This window comes from Lissotriton vulgaris, chromosome 7 (genome assembly GCF_964263255.1).
Source record: "Lissotriton vulgaris chromosome 7, aLisVul1.2, whole genome shotgun sequence".
Lineage (NCBI taxonomy): Eukaryota > Metazoa > Chordata > Amphibia > Caudata > Salamandridae > Lissotriton > Lissotriton vulgaris.
Genome location: NC_141695.1, coordinates 608,566,098 through 608,582,790, shown reverse-complemented (window position 1 = coordinate 608,582,790; position 16,693 = coordinate 608,566,098). Strand labels below are relative to the sequence as shown.

The following is a 16,693-nucleotide window of genomic DNA, read 5'->3' as shown; positions in this document are numbered from 1 at the left end:
GGTATATGAAAGGAGGGTCCCAGTAGAGTTTGATGCATTTGCTTAGATTTATTATAGAAAAATCAAATGTCATAACAAGCAATGTCATTTAATCACAATGCATGAGCCATATCATTTGGTAAATAAAAGTGCCCCAAGAAAGGAAGGAAAGTGGGATAGCGTGATGCTGTGAGGGAAAGGACAGTGAGGGAATAGAATTAGTGACAAATCATATATTGCAAAGTTAATTCAGAATGCAATATGGTTTCATGGCTTCAGATCCCTGAGCCGAAGAATTAGGGGATTATAACATATCCCAAAGATATTGAACTGTTTCTGTTGACGCCGAAGTATTCAGAATCTTGGGGGAGTGTCAACCAAACAAAATATGGAAGTAGCCGTCGACGTTTCGACCCCACGCTACACTTGTAGGCGTATATATAGCCTTACATCGGGGTCTTCATCAGGACAGGGTAATCAGCAAGGGAGCACTACAATATCTGCTCAGGTAGAGCAAATTTCATGGCTATGACCACAATATGCACGCTGGACGATCAGGCTGAGTCTATAGAGACCACTAGGTTGCAAGTATCCTACTCTTTGATATCGCTACGCAACGGCGGGGCGGCATTAAGGATCACATCAGATATGCCGCATCTGGTTTTTGAAATCACGGAGTTGTAAATCGAAGCCTGACTGCAGAAGATAAGCGTGGCTGGTTGGGGAAGTTAATCACGTTGTTTTGACACCCCGGATCTGCAACCGCGGAAAGGCTGAAGTTTTGAGCTCCATGATCGTCTACACACGATGCGGCAAACGTGATGCGATCTTTATGGACGCTCCGCCGAGACAAGTGATAAATCTATGAAACTGCATACTTCGAACTCTCACGGGCTATATAGATCCGGGGTGTCAAAACAACGTGATTAACTTCCCCAACCAGCCACGCTTATCTTCTGCAGTCAGGCTTCGATTTACAACTCCGTGATTTCAAAAACCAGATGCGGCATATCTGATGTGATCCTTAATGCCGCCCCGCCGTTGCGTAGCGATATCAAAGAGCAGGATACTTGCAACCTAGTGGTCTCTATAGGCTCAGCCTGATCGTCCAGCGTGCATATTGTGGTCATAGCCATGAAATTTGCTCTACCTGAGCAGATATTGTAGTGCTCCCTTGCTGATTACCCTGTCCTGATGAAGACCCCGATGTAAGGCTATATATACGCCTACAAGTGTAGCGTGGGGTCGAAACGTCGACGGCTACTTCCATATTTGGTTTGGTTGACACTCCCCCAAGATTCTGAATACTTCGGTGTCAACAGAAACAGTTCAATATCTTTGGGATATGTTATAATCCCCTAATTCTTCGGCTCAGGGATCTGAAGCCATGAAACCATATTGCATTCTGAATTAACTTTGCAATATATGATTTGTCACTAATTCTATTCCCTCACTGTCCTTTCCCTCACAGCATCACGCTATCCCACTTTCCTTCCTTTCTTGGGGCACTTTTATTTACCAAATGATATGGCTCATGCATTGTGATTAACTGACATTGCTTGTTATGACATTTGATTTTTCTATAATAAATTTAAACAAATGCATCAAACTCTACTGGGACCCTCCTTTCATATACCATAATGGCTCTCGTAGGGCAGCACATGTGTGCTGCCTAAGCGAGACCTAAAAATCACAGATTCCTTAACCACTTCTGTCATTCTTCTCCAGTGTTTTTCTTTGCCCCTCACTTACAACGTAGCCCCGAAAAAAGGATTAACAATACCATGATTATGATGTCTGCTCAAGTCAAAATAACTTTATTCGATTTAGCATAGCAAATCATAAAAGTACAGTAAAAATATTTCAATAGCATCATTTACAATTGTTTCTAGAGAAAATAATCAAATTTCATGAGTAAGAAGGGAACACCCCAGCTAAGAATCATGCATGACAAATAAAAACGGATGTTACAATTATCTAACAAATTGAAGATACAGTAGATCAGGCTTTGCTTGCTTAAAATCCAAACGCAAAAAAGTGGACAAATATATACTTATATTGTAAACGAACCCATTTCAGGCAAAAAAAAATAATAAGTAAAGTGTCTAGTGAAGCAGCCAAATCAAATAAGCAAAACGGAGGATTCAAGGGTTTGTGCAATCCCTGGCAAGAACTTTCATTTTGGCATAAAGAAATAGATCGATAACATGCTGGGTCTGCTTGGTTCCCTTTTTTGAAAATTGGAACAATAACTGATTGTTGCCAAGATATTGGAATATGACTCTGCGCTGCTGAATTTCGGTGAGTTTTGAAGACTTTTATGAGAGTTCACTGAATTTCGGTGATTGGTTAGAACATTTATTCTTCGTCTTCTAGAATTTTTAGAGAGCTGATTGGGATTGGCTAGTGCTTCATTAGGGCAGCTTCAGGTAACAGCCTTATGGTGCCACCACAAGAAGCTGCCCGGTGATAACCAAAGGCCTCAAGAAAAGATTTCCTGCTGTGGGAAGATAACACCAAGAAGCAATTTTGCCTGGCGCTCTGTACAATTTGGGCACTGCAGCTGCCAAGCCAAGAGAATTTGTTGATAGTTTAGCACATGTTTATTTAATTTTGTTACTGAAAGATGCATGCTTAACACAACAGACATGAGTTCAGTCTTTTATAAATAAATATTCATACACTGCATTGCTGTTCACCCCAATGCTTTCCTCAGCCTAATTTGGAACAGCAGAAGCCTCTAGGAGTTAAGTTTAGATATCATTGCTAGAAGGTTATGCCAAGAGTTGATGATGAATAGCTGTTAGTTACATATAAATGCTAATGGTTACATAACCTCTCTCACACACTCTATCCCACTCATGTGAATGAGCAAGTTATGAAAGACTAACATGAATCCTCTTTCTCTTTTCTGTTGTGTAGGAGTCATACATTCTTTGTTCAGTGCATCACTCCGAACCCCAAAAAGGTAAGATAAAAACATGTTGTAAAGGAATATTATTAACTAAAGGGTGATGGCTGTGCTTGCGCTTTATGGATGAGCTGCACGGCTTCCCATAGTCAAGTTGTTCTCTTACCAGTCTGTCCTGTTTCGTGACTGGGTGGAACACTGCTTTCTCTTATGTGGGCTTTTTGCTGCTCTCTGACAGGCTTGGTACCCTGCTCTATGGTTGCTCATGTCCCTGCACAACTGCTCTATACATGCAGCCTATGTTGTTCTCTGAAGGACAATTTTTACTGCTCTTTGATGAGCTGACTATGTTGTGCTCTGACTATCCTGTGGTGCTGCTCTCTGAGAGGCTGACTGTAATTCTTTTTGAAGCATAGGTTCTATTACTCCCTGACAAACAAGCTATGCCACTCTCCAATGATTAGTGTTTTCTGTTGTTTATGAGTAGACCATACTAATCTCGCTCTGATTTTACTGTTTCTTCTTTGCAGGTGTCTGGTATATTTGATGTGGAGTATGTCGCCTGCCAACTAAGGCATTCTGGGATATTGGAGGCCATTCACATGCGGAAAGAAGGCTATCCCATTCGAATACCATTCAAAGATTTCATAAGCAGGTAAAACTTCTATCTGGCAGTAGCGGCTACTACCTAGCGGAAGTGGTGAGGTGGGGCATGGTGGGGGGCTGTGATGGGGGTGCATGAACGAAATGGGAAAAAAACACTTGCCTCGGACGTCTGGCTGCCGCCTCTCCTCCGTCTTCTTCTTGTCTCCGCTGGCTGCACGAAGTACCCTGGCTCTGAGGCTCCCCGTAGCTAATCACAACAATTGGTCTGAGTGCCGTGGTTTGGTGCTCAGATGAGGACTGGAAAGCTTTGCATGTTCCTCGCCAGGCTGTGTAAAGCAAGCCTGGTGGGAAAGATGCAAAGTGCGCAGGACTGTTTGGGCCGGCTATGCAGTCAATGCGCACTGAAGGAGTGCAAACCACTTCCCCTGCCCCGGCAGCCCTGCCCTGTCCCAAGACCCACTGTCTTCAATAGGAAAAATAAAATGCTAATAACAATACGTTATAATCATTTTATTATTCCTTTTGAGCAGTGGGCGACGCTCCTCCGCCTTAGCAGAGGAGCTGCCACTGCTGTCTGGATTTGGTTCTTTGTCACATTGGTGCATGACCACAGCAGTGTTTTCGTTTTTTATACAGAGTGCAGGCAGAAGCCACAATTGCCACCGGAAAGCAAAAACGGAATTTCTCAGTAAATAGAAGTAATCCTTTCACCACTGAGTTTCCTATTGATGCACACAGAGTGCTTAGGAGGACAGTTCCTGACCACAAACCTCTTACATTCATTTTCAACACAAAGAATGTTATGGCCCCAATGAGAACGGAACATTTATTACTTGAACTACAGCATCCCTACAAGATCAGGAATGTCAAATCCAGTAGACAACCATTGCCAAGGTTAGGGACCTCCTAAATGCCTGTTCACCCACATTTATCTCCTGGTTGGGTAGGTTCCAATCACTCAAAAGGATGATCAGTGCAATAGTAAATCTCTTGCCATCCATGCTTCCTCTCAAACTCTCCCCCTCCTTTTTCCAGGAATTATATAAGCTCACTGTGGTATCTCCCACTCTAATTGCCCTCCCGGCGGCTCCGCTTGTAATGAGCTGCTCGCGGTGACATCACTTGGAATGTCACCGCGACCAGCGTTCTAAGGCGAGCGCCGGGAGCTGTGTGTGAAAAGCTGCAAAGCGGAGGCTGTGGCTGAGGTCGAAGTGTAAGATCTGGTCTTTAATAAACCTGCATGGTTTACCACAGTGAAGTCTTTTGAACTCATTTTGGCCGTCACTACACTGGCGACGAGGGAAACTCTCCAGCGACCTCAACACGCCCAAGGAATAAAGAAATAAACGGCTGACGGGTAGAAGCAAGTTGCTTGTCAGTGCGGAAGAAGCGGACAGCATCGGGATAATTTCTTCGCGTGAGGAAAGACAATAGGAAGTGGAGCAGAGAGCAACTGCTGCTCGGATGTTGCCGCATCAGTCTTAATTGAAGACAGAAGTAAGGCACTCTGTTAGTGATCTAAGGCGCGGAGTGAGAAGAAGGGGGGTTGCCTAAGCATGAGCGAATTTTGCGGATCTCGCGTTCGCGAATTTTGCGGATTTGCGGATTCGCAATCCGCAAAATCCGCGAATTCCGCGAATTTGCGGATTTTTTTTTGTGTTCGCCCGTGTTTCTGCCAGTTCGCGAGGGTTTTGTACACTTTCGCAAATTGCGAACTTACCTGTCGGGTCGCAAGTTTCGCGAACTTGTTGTTTCTACGTGTCCAGCCTGTTTGGGACACTCTTCTTCATCACTGCCACTCTCTGTCACCACTGCCACTCTCTGACTACTCATGCCACCCTCTGGCCCACCCATGCCACCCTCTGTTTCATCACCACACCCTCTGGTTGTCCAGTGTACATTATTTTCGGCAAAGCAAAGCACACCTTCCCTGCCTCAAGTGACCTGAATTAATTTGGGGCTGAATAATGTGTCACAGAATATTTTTTTAGCTGGCACCTGCTTCCTTAGTGCGCCCTGATTAGTGATCTTTTGCACTTGCTAAGTGCTTTCATTGTTGCAAAATTAGTTACAACACCTGCCCTGCCCCAACTGACAATAATGAATTAGGGGCTGATTAATGGATTTTAACTTCCAGCCTGGCTCCTGCTTGTCTCCCTTAGCTGTAATTCAGGACCTTTGTGGCATATGTGTAACTATTCTGAGGTTCAGAGCAGGGTCACATAACAGTTTCAACTGGCAACTGAACTCTGGAGGGGCCCCTCAGGAAGCACTACAGGAAATGGCTACTAATGATGAGCCTGAACTTTTGAACCTGGTAAGTAGTTACTTTCAGTTTTGCTAAGATCGTATTTCTGCAATTTTGCACTTATTCGCGGGGCGCGAACTCACGCGAACTCACGCGAACAGTGCGAGCAGTGCGAGCAAAATCCGCTGCTCGCGGATTTGCGGATTTTGCGGGAGATTCGCAAATCTCGCGGATTGCGGATTTCCCGAAAATCCGCAAAATCCGCGAGCGGAACGGATTTTCCGCCCACCCCTAGGTTGCGCGCATCTGAACAGCTGAAGGCTAAGCGCAATTGCCTTACGATTTGTGTATGGGGTTTGTCAGCCGAGCGAGGTGAAACATGGCGCTAGGGAGAGGCTGACTAAGAACTTAATGTTCGCTCCCAGCGGTTACCCTGTGCGTGGAGGCAGCGTGTGGGACATTGTGCGAATCATCCACCTTTTCATGTGACTTTGCCTTTGCTCATTGCCGTGTAAACGTAGAATGAGTATAAACAGACAGCTGTTTTCCAGTAAAGCTGTGAGGTGCGTTTGACTAAGGCAGCCCTCCTTTCTCCCCGGAGAGTAACTGCACAATAAACATTGCCAGTGACCCACGGTCGAAGTAACCGGATCCACACGTATTTCCTGTCACACGTGGAGAGTGCCAGTATTTGAAGAACTAATTGAGCAGTATTCGTCTAAAAGTGTGTGCTAACGATTGACTTTGGCAGGGGTGTGTTAAGAAGGAGGTGTTTTTCCTCTGTCTCCACGGAAGCGCTTCTAGACGAACTGGGCGGACTGAAAGGAGAATTGAACGCGCTGTTGAGCACACAATTTGCGAAGCATGACTGTGTTAAGGGGGGAGGCCTCATGCTGTGGTGTCAGCTTCCTCCTGCATTCAGCTTAAAGGATAGTACAGTCTGCTGCATGAAGTGTGGGCTGCGCAGGAAAAAACTAGAAACTGTCTGAAGGGCTTTCCTTTGCTGGCTGCTTAATCTACTGCGCAATTTATGTGGTTTTGAACATTCACCTGGACACTCTCCAACTGTCATTTTCGAACCTATGTTAGAGGTAGAAGTTACACAAGAGAGTAGTTTATGCATGCTAGCTCCATTGGGTGCAGGAAAATTGTGCTCTGCCCTAATTTTACGTTGTGTTTAGTAGAACCCGTGCATCCTCAGCTGGGGTGTAGATCTGCAATATCGCTCTGTGATACAGAACCATGCAGAGTGTGACCCCTCCACCTTTTTTCTTGACCAACCCAGGTGATCCCACTATCCAATGGAAAAAATGGAAGAAGGTGTTCTTGAATTACGCTACTGTATGTGGGCCCAACCTTGGTTTAGAAAGGAAGGTAGCATTGTTAGCCTATTATCTAGGGGCAGAAGGAGAGGAGGTTTTAGATCACCTCCCAGACTTAGGGACACAGGAAGCAAGGGGTCTCAATGAATTTGAAGTAAGCCTCAAGAAATTAGATTTGCATTACCTCCCCAAGACCAGCACAATTATGGAGAAGTACCACTTTGGGAAGAGAGCACAGAAGGAGGGAGAATCTATAGAAGATTTTGTTTCTGATTTGAGGAAACTAGCAGCTACCTGCAAGTTCGGTGGGGCAAGTGAGGAAAGAATTAGGGATCAATTTGTTTTGGCTTGCAGGATGGAGCTTGTGCGAGAAGAGTTATGGCTTAAGGATGACCCGCCGTTGAGGGAGGTTCTTATCATAGCCAAACAGGTGGAGCACATGTTACAGTGTGTCAGAGAGATAAAGCAAGACACTGGGGAAAAGAGGTGCGATGACAAGACCAATGTCAGTGAAGTGGTGACTGAATGTGAGGCAGTATCTGTGGTCAAAGGGCAGAAGGTAGCGAGCAGAGAGCAGAAGGAGAACAAAATGGGGGGGTCATTCAAGGGCACCTGCTATAGGTGTGGCAAGCAGGGACATCTAGCCAACGACAAAGAGTGCCCCGCCCTCAGATTTACATGTAACAAGTGCGGCAAGAAAGGTCACTTCAAGCAATACTGCAAGAGTGGGCAAGGAGTCAGTAGGCAGAGTAGAGACAGGACGAATGTAGTGTGCGACGAATTTGTGGTGCAGGTCAAAGAGTTGCAGGTCCCAAGCCTCAATGACACCACGTGCGAAGAAATAGTGGTGCAGGTTGACGAAGGTCAGGTCAACAGCCCTAAAGACACCATAAATGTAGGGGGGATTGCCCTGGAGGCATTGTTCGATTCCTGTTCTAGGATAACCATTATCAATGCTAAGGAATTCTCTCGGGTGTCCATGGGAAAGATAATTTTGAGAAGAATGGATTTGAGGCCTGGGGGGGTATGCTGGTCGCCCCATCTCCATGAAAGGCTATTTCCTAAGTAAGATTGAATGCAGTAACAGGACATATGTGTCCAGATTTATGTGTCCACTGTAGGGGACAACATTTTGGGGTGGCGAGCACAGAAGGAGTTAGGGGTTTATCTCAATCCCAACAGTAATCCCCAGATCCTGATACAGGAAATACAAGAGCACCAGACGGACATAGTGACAGAGTTCAAAGGAGTGTTCAGAGAGGAAGTAGGATGCCTAAAAAACTACTGCGACAAGATAAAATTGAAAGAGAACGCAAGACCAGTTGTGGCTAAAGTCAGAAAGCTCCCCATTGCCATCCAAGAAGAGGTGAAATGTGAACTGGAGAAATTGTGCAAGGCTGGAGTCATCGAGCCTGTGGAAGCGACGGAATGGTTGGCGCCCATTGTGGCCGCAAAGAAGAAGGATGGGTCGGTCCGGCTCTGCATCGACCTGAGGGCATTGAACAAGGAGGTCGTGGTCGACCGATACCCTCTACCGAACATCACCCAATTGACGAGCATGCTAGAGGGGGCAAAGGTGTTTTCCACTCTCGATCTCGCCTCGGCATTCTTCCAGATTAAACTACACGAAGAGTCACAGGAACTCACAGCTTTCGTGACGCCGATGGGTGCGTACAAATTCAAAAGGATGCCTTTCGGGCTAGTCTCAGCGGCCGCTGTATTTCAGAGACTCATGGGCAGCATCTTGAAAGGCATCCCAGGTGTCTTGTGTTACCAAGATGACGTGCTCATTTTCGCAAAGGACCATGAAGAGCATGATGAGAGACTGAGACGCGTGCTAGGAAGGTTCCAGTCACAAGGTCTTACAGTGAAAAAAGACAAGTGCGTGTTCGGCTGTGCAGAGTTGTAATTTCTTGGGGCACAAAGTAACGACAGAAGGAATATGCCCCAAGGCCGAACTACAAAACACCATCGTGAATTTGACACCTCCCACAAGCAAAGATGAAATCAAGTCATTCATGGGAATGGTGGAGTTCTACGGGAAATTCATAAGGAACCTGGCAGGAAGGACTTACGCCATCAGACTGCTGTTGAAGAAAGAGGCTGAATTCAACTGGAGTCAGGAGTGCCAGAGGGAGTTTGAAGACGTAAGGAGGGCACTTGCAGAAGCACCCAGTTTGAAGTCATACATACCCAACCGGGCGACCGTAGTCACCACCGATGCTAGTGCCAAGGGGCTGGGAGCAGTTCTCACCCAAGTAGGAAAGGACGGAGAAGAAACCATAGCGTTTGCCTCAAGGTCACTCCAGAAGTCCGAGAACAACTACTCAGTAATAGAAAAAGAAGCCCTAGCAGTATCCTGGGCATTGGGGAAATTCAGAGACTTCCTGTGGGGAACTCAGTTCACTCTCCGTACTGACCACAAGCCGTTGGTGGAAGTGTTCAGCAGGAAAGGGCTGGATGCCATCTCCAGCAGGATAAGACGGTGGGTAGTCAGCCTCCAAGAATACACCTTCGGTGTCGAGTACGTCCCGGGGACGAGGAATGTTGCGGCAGACTGTCTGTCGAGACTCGTCAGCGAAGATGAGGCGAGAGAGAAGCAAAGAGATGTGGATGATGAAGAGGATGAACTTCAGATGGAGAATGTCTGCACCATCCAAAGAGCGTTGGGTGAAGAAACGTGGAAGAAGGCCATGGAGGAAGACAAGACCCTGGAGGAGGTGTGCGAAAGAATAAAAGACAGGTGGAAGAACGAAGATAAAGGAGATGAAAACCTGCGACCATACTGGGCTGTCAAAGATGAGCTGTCCATGGTAGATGGGTGCCTGTTCAGAGGGACGAGACTTGTACCGCCTACGTCGGTGAGAGACGACCTGGTTGAGATAGCCCACGAAGGGCATCTGGGTATCACTAAAACTAAACAAAGACTCAGGGAGTACTATTGGTGGCCCAACATGGACCTTGTCACGGAAAGGAAAATTAGAGACTGTATTCCGTGTAGCAACAGTGACAAAGTCTTGAAGCAATTGACGCCCCCAATGGTATGCAGGCCGCCACCGTCAGGACCCTGGGAAGAGCTGGCGCTAGACATCGTGGGCCCATTGTCTGGAGAACTGCGGACGCCTTACGTCCTGGTGCTCATGGATTTGTATTCTAGGTGGCCTGAAATGAAACTGGTGAATGAAGTCACGACCAAGACAGTCATCGGATTCCTGGAAGAGGTCTTTATCACGGAAGGGCTACCCAGCAACATTCTCACGGATAATGGGGTACAACTGTGTTCGAAATAGATGGAAGCGTTCCTAGCGGAGAGAGGAATCAAACACAAGCGTTGCGCTTTGTATCACCCTGAAACCAATGGCATGGTCGAGCGATTTAACAAAACCCTCAAGGAAAGCATCCAGCTGGCCAAAGCCAGTGGCATAAGCTGGAAAGAAGAGGCCTGGAGACGGCTAGAAGCATACAGGTTCACACCGCACCAGACGACGTGAGTCACCCCATTCGAACTGCTCCGTGCAAGAATACCCAACACCAAGCTATCCCCAGGGTGGATGGGGTGGCACAAAGGATGGTCAGACCCTTCCAAAGGAGCGGAATGCTCAGAGAGACAAGAGCAAGCCATGGAAAAAAGGAAAGAAAGATACGACCGGCTCAAGGCCACACGGGAGGCCATATTCAAAGTAGGGGATAGCATCAAGATCAGAACCCCCACTGGAAGGGCAAATTGGTCAGAGTACAGTAATCCCACCAAAATCACCAAACTATTCAAGAATGCCGTCAAGACTCAAGAGGGGAAGATCTGGAACCTAGGGAGAGTAATGAGGTTCCACCCACCAGGGCATGACTCTAGTAGTGAAAGGGGGAGAGGGGGTGATGCCAGACAGAACGAAGGTCCTGACACTAAGAAGCTGTTGTCCTTCCCCCACCCAGGTGATAGGTCTAGCAGGAGAGTGACCAGACCCCCCAGATACTTGGATCAATATATTATGATGTAACCCCTGCTATTCTGTTATTCTTGTATTATCCTCCCAGCAGGACTTTGACCAGACCCTCCAGAGGGTTTTGTCAGTTTGTACTGTGTTATGGTTGCCACACTGTTGTTCATGCGTTGTTCCATTGTTTTCCTCCACAGGGGAGGGGGATGTGTGGTATCTCCCACTCTAATTGCCCCCCCGGCGGCTCCGCTTGTAATGAGCTGCTCGCGGTGATATCACTTGGAATGTCACCGCGACCAGCGTTCTAAGGCGAGCGCCGGGAGCTGTGTGTGAAAAGCTGCAAAGCGGAGGCTGTGGCTGAGGTCGCAGTGTAAGATCTGATCTTTAATAAACCTGCTTGGTTTACCACAGTGAAGTCTTTTGGACTCATTTTGGCTGTCACTACACTCACCTCCTGGTTTATTTGGAGCGATAAGAGAATGAGGATTGCCTGCAAATACCTCAGGAAGACAGTGACACAAGGGGGTTGTAATCTCCCAAACGGGAACTTGGACCAGTCATCTTTTTTAGCTGCCCATGGGGCTGGCTGGTTTCTCCCAGACTCTCAGAATACATCACCATGGATACATATTGAACATGTGATTTGTTTGACTTTTGGGAAATCCTTCTTTATTACAATGTTGACTTTTTACTTACCACACTCTCACCATATTCTTACTGATACTGCAAGTGCACTGAAACTGATAGACAAACTCCTCCCAGGGCCCATCTATAATTTAAAATAGGTGTCTTTATTGTCTAACCCAAAAGTTAAACCTGAAGTTGCTCCTACCATTGCAATCCGAGTGGACCACTAAAGGCGTCAGATTAATAAGTGACCGTTACAATAACAACAATGACCCCCTCCCCATTTCAACCCCAGCTAGAAAGTTCAATCTCTCCAAATTGGACTTCTATAGTTTTCAAAAAATTAAAATAAGGCTCTCCAAACTTAATCTCTCAAAAAAATGTACTCTACTCACGTTCTTGCCCGTTGGCAATGCTCTGCACATGTTGCCTTCAAAATATATAAGTTCCTTTCCGATCCTCAACCTTCACAATATTCAATTACTTGCACCAAATGGGCTAAGCATTTTGAGAGAGGAATCTTTTAACACATATTACCTGATTCCTGGTACAAGATTGCCAAATTCTCCTTGAGCAATTAAAATTGCCTCATCTCTTATTCAGTCAAAATTATTTACAACGAATCTCTTGCAGTGGACCCCGGCCAATTTGTAAAAATTGAAACTATGAGAAAACAATAAATGCTGTAACTGCAACCAGGAATCGGGCTCCCATCAACACATGTTCTTTGAGATGCCAGTTGCTAGACTCATACTGGTTACTGATTTAAAAACATCTGTCAGTGATCTTTAATACTACCATAATCCTATCTTTCTCTATGGTAACACTGAGTCCCTGGGCTTCACTGACTCCACTGCCCCTAGGTCCAAATGATATAGCGCTGCTACATCTACTCCTATCAATTGCAGTTAAAGTTATCTTCCCAGAATGGAAATGCTTTAATCATCTGTGATACTATGGGCATGGGTTTCATCTCGCCAAAATGCACACACGTTACAACTCAAGAATCAATCCGTACCACCAATCTCTAGCACAGTATGGCAATCCCTGGATAAATACATCAAACTAAGTACCCACGGTCTTATAGTTCAACCTATAACTGGGTCTTTTTTCTAAGTGTTCTCAACGATGTTTATGAAGTAGACATCTCCTCCCCCATTGTCCCCCTCTTCCTGTCTTTCTTTCTCTACCACTGTTCATGTTTGGCATTTCTTGGTATACAGGTGATTCAAATGTTGTATTTCTTTGAATGGAATTGATCTATTATGCCCAGTCTAGACAAATTAAAGTAGCCTTATACCTACAGTGCACACACTCTTCTAGATATACTGAAGGTACGGTTTAGATTGTATTCATTCTGAACCTGGATTACTCTCATATAGCCTGACCTACTCGGCTGCAGCAGGCGAGCAGCTGATAAGAAGAGCACTACCCTTGGAGTAAGTGTGACTATAGGGGGTCTCTCCTTGCCCACTGCCATTTTAAATATGAAATGGGGTGAAACTCGTTATTTCCATGATTATCTTTGAGGAAATCCCTCGGATACAGAACTAGGGTTTTTGACACCCTCTTATCTCAACCAGAGGTGAGAGAGTTACACAATTCCACTGGGACCGGTAGAGTCCTGAAGAAGGCCGGCGTGACCCCAATCGAGGGGTACAGATGAAGTACCATAAAAATAACATAAAGGGCTAAACCTACCAATTACCCCAATCCCATTTACCAAATAATCAGTCAGTTGGCAGTGAAAAAAGTTCAATTATTTATTAAGCAAAAAATACTTTATAGAGGAGCCTCTCCAACCCTCACCCATCAGGTGCACGGAGTAGACTGTTGGCTCGCATTCAAACATGAGGTTATATACTTTTCAGTTCAACACATATAATCACTGTAAAAGGAAAAACACAAGTTGGCCCTCGAGTTGTCGTGCCATCTGTTAATTTGAAACAACAGCCATCGACATACAACTCCCCTTGAGGATCAGATAGAGGATTGTCTGTCAGGTCTACCCATCCCTTCGTCTCTTCCTCCATCCGAAATATACAATCATGAACATCATTGTTCCTTTTGTTCGAATGGAGGGGTAGTAACATGGCAGGGTTCAGAATGGCACATCGTTTAATCGTAATGTGGGGAGCAAACAAAGTCAATTTGTAACCTGTAAGACGCGCACTCGTAAGGTGCTGGGTCTTCGTTTTGTTCAATAATGTATCCACAGCGTATGGTACCATCACAGTGAGATCAGTGTTCAGAAATAGCCCTTCCAACTGTCGGATAGCCACTGCGACCGCAGCAGTAGCCCTTAAACAGCTAGGAAGTGCTCTGGCGACGTTATCCAACACCGCCGAGAAATAGGCACAAGGTCTCTGTTGGCCACCAAATCCTTTTGTTAACACAGAAAGCGAGCAACGATCCACCTCGTGTACATAAAGCACAAAAGGTTTTTGGTAGTCAGGGGTACCAAGAACAGGTGCAGAGCAAAGTGCAGATTTCAAAGAGTCAAAAGCATTTTGGCAATCATCAGTCCAGGGTAAAGGTTCATGCACATCTTTAGTGGTTAAATACAGGAGAGCTTTAGTGAGAAGGGAAGAATTAGGGATCCATTGGCAACAGTAAGAAGTTATGTTGAGAAATGCACGAACATCACGCTGAGTACGAGGTACAGACATACTAAAAATGGTAGTCACACGCTCAGGGGTTAGTCTCCTCCCTTCTTTCGACAGTAGATGACCTAGGTAGTTCACCTCCTGTCGACGATATTGGAATTTAGAAGGAGTTACTTTATTGCCATTAGCCGCCAAATGAGACAATAACTGTACAGTGGCTTCCTTACAACCCTCCTCTGTATCAGAGGCCAGTAACAGATCATCAACATATTGCAAAAGCACATTACCAGGGGGCAGGACCAAATCTTCTAACAATGTCTTCAAAGCTTGACTATAAATACTAGAACTCTCCGCGTACCCCTGGGGAGCGCGACGAAACCGAATGCTGAGACCAGATAATGAGAAGCCGAAAATATGGCGGCTATCAGGATGTATCGGAATGCTAAAGAAAGCATTCTTCAAATAAATCACAGAGAAATATTTAGCAGTGGGAGGAATCATAGTGAGAATAGTAGCGATATCAGAAACCACAGGGTATTGGGGCACCACTATTTTATTATTTTCACTCAAATCATTCACAAAACGATAAGTATCAACATAGTCAGGATCATTTCCAACAGGGGCCTTTTTTAAGATCGGTAAAATGGGGCTGTTGCATATATTATTATAATAAATGGGTCAACCCACTAGTACTGGGACCTGGGTAATCAATGGTATATGAGAAGGGGTCCCAGACGGAACAACATAAGACAAACAAATCAGCAAAATTAACCTCATAAGCATAAACTTCAAAGAATGTTATTTAATATACATCCTTCCTTGTAAATTCATTACCATATCCTTTTCGCAATAATACAATTCAAAACATTTCATGATAAGCCCAGAAAAAGGGGGGTGGGGGGGGAAGGTGAAGAAAGGAAAATTGTGCAGCATAGGTTTAAATTAGTCATAAAGGAATAGCATAATATGTGGTCTCATCAATATTTGAACATATAGTGCCACACTGGATATATATACATTATCATATATCAACTCATAGGTTGAGAAAATCTTATCCTGTAATAATCAGGCACAGTCCACAAGTATTCAGTTTGCCCACAGGTAAGAAAGGATAACAGTATGTCGACGTTTCGACCCCAGTTTCGCAGGCAACGGTATTGCCCTACAGCGGGGTCTTCCTCAGGACGGGTGGTGGTGGGGTGTGGGAGTACAAAAAGGGGCACACGAAGCACGGTGAATCTAGCGGCTCCGTCTGAAACTGATGTTGGGCCAAGGGCTCCTATTGCCAAGAGAGCGTTATCCTATTCACGCGGCAGTGATCCTAGGTGCTGTTTATGCATGGGAACGCTTCTATTCATGACAGAAAACTCACATCATATATGAGGGTGAAACAAAAGGAGCCAAAACAATTTGCTGGCAGTGACTTCTTGCTTCCAAATCGCTAATCGGGAAAACTGCCTTTAAATAAGACCTCCTAGGTTCGTTTATATATCCGAAAATCGAACAAAGCGGGAAAGCTCCTCGCTGTCCATCCGTGTACCATTTAATTTAATGACTTGCCGCGCGCCATGGAGCGGGTTGAGCGGTGTCTTTTAAACAATCCCCTTCAAAGTTCACTCGGGTTTCCATTCAAGGATGCGTGCAGAATCCTCCGCATAACAGCACACCGTTTACTCTAGTTGCATATATTAGCAGCTGTTTCTTCCACCACACCCTTTTGGATCAAATCTTGTATGATGGAGAGCAAAGCTTTCTCGCCTGCCGGAGAAATTTTGTACTGAGGTATACGTGAAAGCCGAGCGTTTTGTTTAAAAGTAATAGAAACGGGTGGAATCCTTAATAATCCTACATCTGTGTCTCCAGTGACCCACAGCATCGCTGGAATAGCAGCAAACTCGGAGGGAGGGGTTCATTTTTGGTGAAACACTGCAAAGTATGCTTGCCAAGGAGATTGATAGTCAAATAAACACCATCAGGTGAACAAAGAATTTTTGCATGTAATTTCTTCAACAAATCCAAGCCCAATGGATTTTCCCCACAATTGGAAGTCAAAAGAAACAGGGAATCTACTGTTACTGGACAAATTGTAAACGGAATAGGTTTGGAAATGGGGCTCACCACCGTAATTCCTGAGAATCCCACCGAAACATTATTTTGCCCGGACAGAGCAGCTCCTGGGACCAGAGAGCGAGAAACAGAACTATTCATCGCACCCGTATCAACTAAAAACTTTTCAGATGTTCCCATCAAATGCGCCTTTACATAAGGACCTTACTGATCAACGGGTACTGACACCTGGCCCCCACTCTGTCCTTGGCTGTCCTATGTATAGGCATACCCTTCGGTTGCATCCGTCGTACAGTCCTCATTATAGTACTGCCTACCTCTCGGATTGTCGAAATAATTATTTTCTAATCCGACATGCGTCCCCTCCTCTCGTCGCATATCACTGCGATCCA

The 16,693-nt window shown here is 45.4% G+C and overlaps 1 protein-coding gene across 1 annotated transcript in view; it reads left to right on the top strand.

Annotated features, from left to right (window-relative positions):
• Positions 1-16,693, top strand: part of MYO15B (myosin XVB) — a 961,787-nt gene that overhangs the window by 15,622 nt on the left and 929,472 nt on the right. The window contains exons 2-3 of the mRNA XM_086930750.1: positions 2,902-2,947; positions 3,421-3,545. Coding sequence (XP_086786876.1) covers positions 3,493-3,545 — 53 coding nt within the window. The 5' untranslated portion in view covers positions 2,902-2,947; positions 3,421-3,492. The remainder of the gene's footprint in view (positions 1-2,901; positions 2,948-3,420; positions 3,546-16,693) is intronic.